This window comes from Hordeum vulgare, chromosome 5H (genome assembly GCF_904849725.1).
Source record: "Hordeum vulgare subsp. vulgare chromosome 5H, MorexV3_pseudomolecules_assembly, whole genome shotgun sequence".
Classification (NCBI taxonomy): domain Eukaryota; kingdom Viridiplantae; phylum Streptophyta; class Magnoliopsida; order Poales; family Poaceae; genus Hordeum; species Hordeum vulgare.
The window spans coordinates 417,259,837-417,268,646 of NC_058522.1; the positions used below are offsets into that span (position 1 = coordinate 417,259,837).

Sequence of the window (8,810 nt, forward strand, 5' to 3'; positions counted from 1 at the left end):
ATTGCCATGCTAGTTATTTCGATGCTGTCGGTTATGTCTCGTTGCCTACCAGTTGTTAATATCAGCCTCTCAACAATGCCATGTTAACCTTCAACCTGTTCGACCTAGCAAACCACTGATTGGCTATGTTACTGCTTGCTTAACCCTGTTGTTAGCGTTGCTAGTTGCAGGTGCAATTGCTTCCATGTGATAACATGGGTGTCTTGTCTTATTACCCTATTTAAATGCTATTTAATTTAATGGACCTATATACTTGGTAAAAGGTGGAAGGCTCGGCCTTTCTAGCCTGGTGTTTTGTTCCACCTTTGCCCCCCTTAGCTTCCGGCTACCAGTGTTATTTTCCATAAACGAGCGCTCCTAACACGATCGGGGTCGTTATGGGGACCCCCTTGATAATTCGTTTTAGATTAAAGCTGGTCTGGCAGGGCCCAACTTTGGTACTACATTTGCCTAATAACTAATGAACTGCATAGGGAGTAATTAACCCGAGGAAATTTAATTAACCCCGGGCCAGTGCTCCTCATGAGTGTTGGTCCACCCACCTAGCAGTCGACGGTGCCACCACGGGGCAACTCGAGGTTTGGTTCCTGTCCACTTTGCATAGACGGTGTGTCCTGAGAACGAGATACGCGGCTCCTATCGGGTTCGTCGACACACCGGGTGGCCTTGCTGGATTAGTTTTACCTTTGACGAGATATCTTGTGCATCGGGATTCCGGTGATGCTTTGGGTAATCTCAGAGTTGAGGTTTTCCACTAGGGAATTCGACGAAATCGCGAGCTTCGTGATTGAGGATTTCTATGCGGCTTGTGGTAATTTGTGATGGACTAGTTGGAGCACCCCTGCAGGGCTAAATCTTTTCGGAAAGCCGTGCCCGCGGTTATGTGGCAACGTGGAAACTTTGTTTAACGCTGGTTCTAGATAACTTGAAGTTAACTTAATTAAAACTTGCCAACTGTGTGCGTAACCGTGACTGTCTCTTTCGTGAATTCCTTCTCCGATCGAGGACACGGTGGGGTTATGTCTGGCGTAGGTAGGTGTCCAGGATCATTCATTTGATCACCTGTAGTTCACGTCCGATATGCGTAGATCTTCCCCCTCTTATTTCTGGTACTCATAAGTTAGCCACCAAATATATGCTTAGTCGCTGCTGCAACCTCACCACTTAACCATACCTCACCCATTAAGCTTTGCTAGTCTTGATACCTTTGGAAATGAGATTGCTGAGTCCCCTGTGGCTCACAGATTACTACAACACCAGTTGCAGGTACAGGTAAAGGTTACTTGATGCGAGCGCGTTGATTGTTCATTTGGAGTTGCTTCTTCTTCTTCTTCTTCATCGATCTAGGATGGGTTCCAGGCCGGCAGCCTGGGATAACAAGGATGGACGTCGTTCTTCTTTTGTCGTTTGTTTTCGTCCGTAGTCGGACCCTGCTCTTACTCCTGATATTGTGTAATGTACTGATGTGACTCTGATGTAGCTTGTGGCGAGTGTAAGCCAACTCTTTATATATTTCTTCTTTTCAGTACATGTACTTGTAACGATATCCATTCTTGCGACACGACGAGATGCGCTTCTATCCCTGACGAGGCCCTCGTGCCAGATTGAGGATAGGGTCGCATCTGGGCGTGACACTCTTGAACATCACCTAATCATTTCCTCTTTTTTCTTCACACGTGATTCGTACAAGTGTTTGACAATTCTGCATTTAGGCATGAACCAAAAATAGATGAAGTATTATTTTTGTTCCGTATAACATTAACAAATTATTACGTAATTCTTATAAGGAATCATCTCACAAATATGCATGTATGCAATATTTTTGCTCATACCATTTGATATAGGCGCCAGGTGTCCGGTCTTCGGATGATATGTGACTATCATTTTTTATGTGATCTCTTGTAAATGCACCTCTCATCATGCGTTGATCTCAAATCATTAACCCATTTTTTGTACTCCCTCCCTTAAACAGGACTTTTGTATTGAAACTGTCGCCCTCCCTTCCTCTGTTTTCTCATTGTCCCCTTTCCTGTCTATACTTGATGAACGCAGAAAAGAACCAACTTCACCGATTTCCTTTTTTCTTACCAAATTAAACGTTTCTCTAACAATGTTCAGTGAGAATATCCTCGTATAATTTCATACTTTCAATGAGAGAGGATCAAACTATCAATAACATTGTGGCATGTTTTCAGTATTACAGCTGCACAGAGCGTATAACTTCACCAATTGAAGCGCCTGAAAAAAATTAACAATCAACAAACGAAATCTTCCATAATCTGCATTACTTGGCTTATTACACGCTTTTTCATAAACAAGCTCCATACAAAACCAAGCCCCATGCCCCATGTTGCTCGCCAACCCAAAATCTATACAACAAACTTCGTTTTCAATATATAGGCCTCAAATATAAGCCATGCGACTGAAACAGAGCACGCATGGCACCGCAAAGAATGAAAAATATCACAACCCTTGAGCAGGAAACTGTCAGCACAACGTTCTCCCAGGTTAGTACGCCGTTCTTGGGGTAGCGTCGCCACTATGGTCGTGGCCATGAGTCCAGAAGGCTGCCCCCTACCCCGGTCCTCTTCGAAGTTGCAAGATGATCTACCTGCACCAGGCTGATTTGGGCAGCCATCTGGATATGCAGTGCGTGGCGAACAATCAAGCCTTGCAGACTATACTGCTGTTGCCGCCAGTCACTAGCACTGTATAGCTATCTTCGGTCGCTGTGGGAGGGAAATAAATGAACGAGTGCTGCTGTCTATTGATGGCGCTCGCGCTTCCCGGTGCTGGGCCGTCTACTTGGAGACGGTGTCTTGCCACAACCAGCTAACCTCATCACTGTTGGTGAAATGAAATCAACATTCAACAAAATATTTCATGACTCGACTTATTTAGGAGTGGGTTACAGAAGCTAAACTTACCTCTTTCCCTCTCAAGCTCCTGGTCCAACTCCTCTTTCCACTTTCGTTGCCTCTCAGCAAAGCTGATGCTGTTAACACAAATAGGTCCCTGTTAGATCATGTACCAGTTCTAGCAGAGATTCAATGCACCTAAGTTTTTGCACACAGTTTCAGTCATCGAAGCAAGGTTAGGTATGTAAGCAAACCTTGGGCTGTCTTGGACATCAACATGAACTTTATCCCCAAGCTCATTGAGCTGAGGGGAAGCTATTTCTCTCAAAATCCGGCTGCTATCTACACCGTCTCTTGAAAATTGCTTGCTGCAGCTTTCAGCCATCGTACTGCTATTGAACATAGTATCACAAGGCGTTGCCACCGCTGAACCTCCCCTCATCTTACCTGGAGGCGACTTTCCACGCGGGGGTAATTTCGGACTATTTATGAATTTACCATTGGAAGTTTGATCAACTCCATGAGAGGTCCCAGCATTCACTTTATTGTAGAATTCTTCATATAAAGGTGTTTGTAGCTTCTTCAGATCAAGGGCCTGGCGAGAAAACCAACAAGTAGCATTCAAGTACTAGCAGTAAGGTACAGTATTTGTGTATTCTCATAAATGCTAAGTACCTTCTCATCAAGAAATGCTTCTATTTTTGACTCGGTAAGTACATCGTCGTCTTCACAACTTCCCTCGCAAGGGAAGGTAAAATCATTTTCGGTCATGCTGCTTTCAGCATGCTTGGCTAGTCCACCAAATTCCCTTGACTGATGAGAACTTTGCTCTGGGCTTATGTCATACTTACTTTTCCAGTCATCAAATGGTTCAGACATAGGATTATAGCTCTGGAATTGACAGGCCAACCAATTAAACACGAGGGCATAACAGCTTCCTTCATAGTTCGAATTTAAATGCAGAGAACAAGATCAACCGAAAATTTTAGAAAAGTTAACAGCTGAAGCAAAAACTCTTACAGATCCAACTGCTCGATGATCATCTTTGTCAGCAAACTCACACATGTCATCATCATCACCGCCACCCTCCCATAAGGGCTTGATTTTGGATGATCTGTTGGAATTAATAGTTGACCAGTTGCCAGAGTGATTCAAACCCCTAGGAGCAATTAAATAAGTTGCAGTGTCATAAAAAGAAAACAAAAAGGAGATTGTGTAGAATGCCACGAGCTCAGGAATCACATGAGTTACTTACATCTCTGTTGGTGCATCCGCATCATGTGTGAAAAGCTCATTAACAGAAGCATCCTGTGTCATTGTTTAGAGAGGTTAGGTTAGTACTAAACCAACCAAGTTCACCAAGCGATGTCATTATGCCAGCAATCCAACCTTCTGTGCAGTACGATTGAGTAGCTGCCGATCATCAAATTCTCCGGTCACAAATGGATGCTGCAAGAAGTCATTTGAGATGTCACATTTACAAACAAACGAAAATAGCATTATCATACTTAGAACCATAGAAATGTTTAAGATGCAGGAAATCAAATCGAATGTACCTTCAATAAATCTGACGCGCTAGACCTCAGCTCTGGTTCCCTGAAAGAAGAAAATTACCCACAGCAACAGATAAGAAAATCAGAAAACTAAAGTTTATGGTTGCAAGTAGTTTTGTAATGCTTTTGGACAAAATATTAGTGAGGTGAAAGATATGGCAACAACAGGCATACTTCTGCAGGCATTTCAGTAGAAAATCTTTAGCCTCTGGTGAGATATGTTCAGGTATTGGTGGGTGTGACTTTGTGGTTCCAACATGAAATAGAAGCGCAACCTGAAAAAGAATTTGATGATGCAATGAATAACCAAAAATAAAACAACTTTTAAGACCTGGGAGGACAAAAGTTTACCTCCTGATACTGTTGGCTCCATGGTGGTTTACCAGTAGCCATTTCAATGACTGTGCATCCCACACTCCAGATGTCTGCCGAGCTGAGAGATTGGAAGGGTGAGGATCAGCTCATAAAATAAGAACAAATAGACTGAGATGAATGAAATACTCCGGTAGTTATTTTTTTTACATCAGAATAATCTTATACTCCCTTAGTTATACTCCCTTAATTGTTAGTACAAATTACACATCCATAAGAATGTTGGTAAACATCCATACGAATCTATTGAAGGCAACAACAGGTGCATATATTAAAGCTACAAATTAAATATTAGCCGATTATCTCAGAAGAAGAAATACTGTTGCTGCTTGCTGCTCAGTTTGTTCTGTGCTTGGACAAAGAAAGGCATAAATAAACTAACACATCAAAAGGGAACTGTAAGGCCATATGTGTAACTCAGGAGGTAGACATATTGTTCTGACCGAGTAGTGCTTTCATGCTTCCCCAAAATCTAGAAGTGGTCTAGTGGATAGTTCCAATCCAGGTACATGATTTGCTATAAAATTTCCGTTTTCCAAGTTATCAACATCATTGAAGCGGCAAAACTTTTAGCATTTGTTATCTCTTAAAAGTATTGGAAAAATACATAACTAAAAATATGGTACTCTGGGATTAATTAGTGACCGAGGCTTTGGACCTGTCCAATTTAAAAAACAAAGGCAAGAAATAAGGTACTGGAAGAGTTTCACGTACAAGGTATGCCCACTTCCCACAATGACTTCAGGTGCCATCCAGTGTGGCGTGCCTTTCATCGTTTTAGCTGCTGTCATAGTAGCCTGACACCAAAGCATTGAACATTGTCGTTAAGTGCATTGACATGGGAATAACGTGCACAAAGGAAACAAACAGTGACAAATGAATTATCACATCTACTAATGACAGATAAAGTTGTAGCAGGCGCATAACTTATATACAATGATGTTGCAACACACGTGTGGACAGTTATAAAGAATACGGTGCATAAGGATCATTCCATGAAATCAGTAATCATATTGATCGTAAAGTTAGGAGGCTTGGCACCACGACATAGGATCATGTTACCCCGCAAGAAAATAGGGGGGGGGGGGGGATAACATGTTATCCTTGGGGGACCATCCTATTTTGGAATTGCAAGTTTTAACAAACCATGTATTAATCCTTGGGTAAGCCTGCACGGAACCAAACTCGCACTTTCATGCACACAGGTAGTCTAAGAGCAATAAATAAGAATCCATAATCTGATGGCATAATTAGACAGGAAAGGTTTAGCATTTGCTACTCTGTTGTAAATTATTGTTTTAATCACTTGACAAGCACATGAAGGCTTTATTTCTTCCAAGTTTGATAAAAAGAAACTGGTCATGAAAATCCTCTAGATTATACTCGACCTTAACAGCATACTGAACATCAATCTTACCAACTTGGCAACTTGCTTAGATGCCCCAAAATCAGCAAGCTTAATGCAGCCTTTGTTGTCAACAAGAATGTTTGCACCCTGTATTAAAAACAATCCCATGATCATCAAGATAATTACACAACCAAACAATCAATGACACAAAGATTCTAGTATGTGTTCAGGCTTCAGAGTTTTTACCTTAATGTCTCTATGTATTATTGCATTGCTATGCAGATATTCCAACCCTTGTAAAATCTGCCTAGTATACTTCCTAATGACCTGATCAAAATACGCAACGAATCAGTTTCTCTTCTGTGAGTCAAATCACAGAAAACTGCATGGATTGATGGTTACTTACCGCCTCCGGGAATGAACCGAGTTTTCCTAGAAGCGACTGGATAGACCCTCCAGGAACAAACTCCAACAGGATATTCAGTGTGCCTTCCTCACGGACAGTCCCAAGGTACCTCTTCTCAAACCACAGGAAGTAGATCAAACAACTACAGTCCAGCAATCAAGTATATAGAGAATCTAAAATGTAATCGATCTTTCATCTACTCACCACAATGTTGGGGTGCGAAAGGTTCTTGAGGAGCTTCACTTCTTCCTCAAGTTCCCTTATATGCGCCTAATCGTAGAAACAAAAGCCACAAATCACCTCACATGAAGAAAAAAAACTCGACAACTAAATTGGTAACCAAATCGGCTGGAGAAGTACTACTCACTTGGGCTTTCTCCCGGGTAGCGTTGGTGCTCCCGATCAGAACCTGGAACCAAAAATCAAACAATGGAGAGGAGTTAGTGTGGCGAATGACTCCAGGTTTTCATGACAGCACAAACCAGATCACCAAATCGCAAAAATCCCCGCACCTGCTTCACTGCGAGGAGCTCGCCCGTGTCCAGGTTCATCCCGAGGTAGACCTGCCCGAACGCGCCGGAGCCGATCATCTCGCCCTTCCGCCACCGGATCGCCGGGATCTCCCCCGCCCGCCCGCCCCCGTCGGCGGGCACGGGCGTCGGCGGCAGCAGGCGGCGCGGCGGCGAGGGGCTCTTGGAGATGAGCCCGAGCAGCCCCATGCCCCTGGACTTGCGGAGGCAGGAGCTGATCCGGACGCCGATCCCACCGGCGGGCCCCCCGCCGAGGGGCCCGGCGGGGGGCTCCGGGGGCGCGGCGGCGCTGGTGCGGAAGTTGATGGATCGGCGCACGGAGTCGAACAGATCGTGGAACCCGGCGCCGCCGCCGGGGCCGCCAGCGGCGTCCCGTCGCATGGCCCGCGGTCTAGGCTCGGGCCGGGCGCGCGCCTTCGGTGTCGTGTCGGCGTCGGCGGCGGCGGCGTGGGGTGGTGGGGTGGGATCGAATCGGGGGTGGAAGAGTGGGGGGATGGAGACGCCGCTCTCGGCTGCGGGATTTTGAAATTCTGGGGTTTGCGGGGGCGGTGAATGGACCTAGATGCCCCTCGCGACCGTTAGGCGCGGCGAGGAATCGGCTTTGGGTTTGGGGTGGGGAACTGGGGATACGTACGTGTGGCCGCGTTGATTAACCGGGAGTGCGCTGTGCGCCAGGAACGGGTGCCACGTCAGGTGAGATGGACATGGAAGTAGGCGCTGCTTGTTAGAAATTAATTAGTAGATTAATTCAAGGGATATGTCCAACCCGAACAGTCGTGTCTCCTCTTTGTGTCTATTGCCAACAGACACCTGTTCTGGAGGGATGCCTCCGAACAGACACCTCTTCTTCGCACCTCTTCCAGATGTATATATACTTGAGAATCAATAAAAAGAGGACTAATTGTCCATTCACTTTCATTCAATCTCGTTTTACTCTAATACGTTATCAGCACTTTTCTCTACGAGAGCGATTAGGCGACACAGAACGACGAAGGAGACAACCATCGGCCACTACATGATGAGGCCCTCTCGCTGGCAGACGCACGGGCGTAGCCTCGCCATTCCCACAGACTGGGACGATCCCAACGGAAGGCACCTTCCTCTCCATCAACGTGTGATGGACCGAAGATGAAGAAGTTTCAAGAACGGGATCGATCCATATACAAGAATCAATCATCCTGATGAATCACTGCACGCTACACTTCATTTGTCTTGTTCCTGATTTGATTAAACAAATGGGTATTTTAATCAACTTTGTTGTTGATTCGGCATGCATCAACTTGGAGCATGGAGATCTCACTGTCACGAACATGATCAACGCAAGGATTGAAGAAACCACAACATCGCTCCGACGTTAGCGATTTCAACCCAATCAGTTATATCATCTAGGACACACGAACTCCTGCAGCATTGTTCTTCCTTAGCGTGACGAAACGCCCGGCATCGCAAAGCCATGACCGTCCGCCGTGCCTCCGTCAGCCCGGCCGCCGCGCCGCGCCCCGCACTCGTCCGTGCGCCGCGCTCCGCTCGCGGGACACGACCATCGTGCCGTTGGACGAGGCCACTATGCCGGATGCGCCGAGACGGTGCTCGCCGCCTCGGCCCTCTTCCGCCTATGCCAACGGCTGCTTTCGACCTCGCCTTTGTGTTGACTCTTGGCCCTCGGCGTGCCGCTCCCCAGCCCGTCGTCGAGCCGCCGGGCCGCCGCAACAGCACATGGAGGTCGGCCATGCTCGGTCTTGC

The 8,810-nt window shown here is 45.8% G+C and overlaps 1 protein-coding gene across 1 annotated transcript; it reads right to left on the bottom strand.

Annotated features, from left to right (window-relative positions):
- Positions 1-2,248: 2,248 nt before the first annotated feature.
- LOC123395812 (mitogen-activated protein kinase kinase kinase NPK1-like) lies at positions 2,249-7,448 on the bottom strand. The gene is made up of 17 exons (XM_045090847.1): positions 7,050-7,448; positions 6,905-6,946; positions 6,742-6,807; positions 6,538-6,648; positions 6,378-6,458; positions 6,201-6,278; positions 5,498-5,580; positions 4,763-4,844; positions 4,586-4,686; positions 4,415-4,454; positions 4,248-4,307; positions 4,114-4,166; positions 3,879-4,017; positions 3,534-3,749; positions 3,113-3,453; positions 2,928-2,995; positions 2,249-2,844 (listed from the first exon to the last, which is right to left on the bottom strand). Exons 1-17 carry the CDS (start codon positions 7,446-7,448, stop codon positions 2,765-2,767), a joined length of 2,040 nt encoding a protein of 679 aa, XP_044946782.1. The 3' UTR covers positions 2,249-2,764.
- Between the last annotated feature and the right edge of the window lie 1,362 nt (positions 7,449-8,810).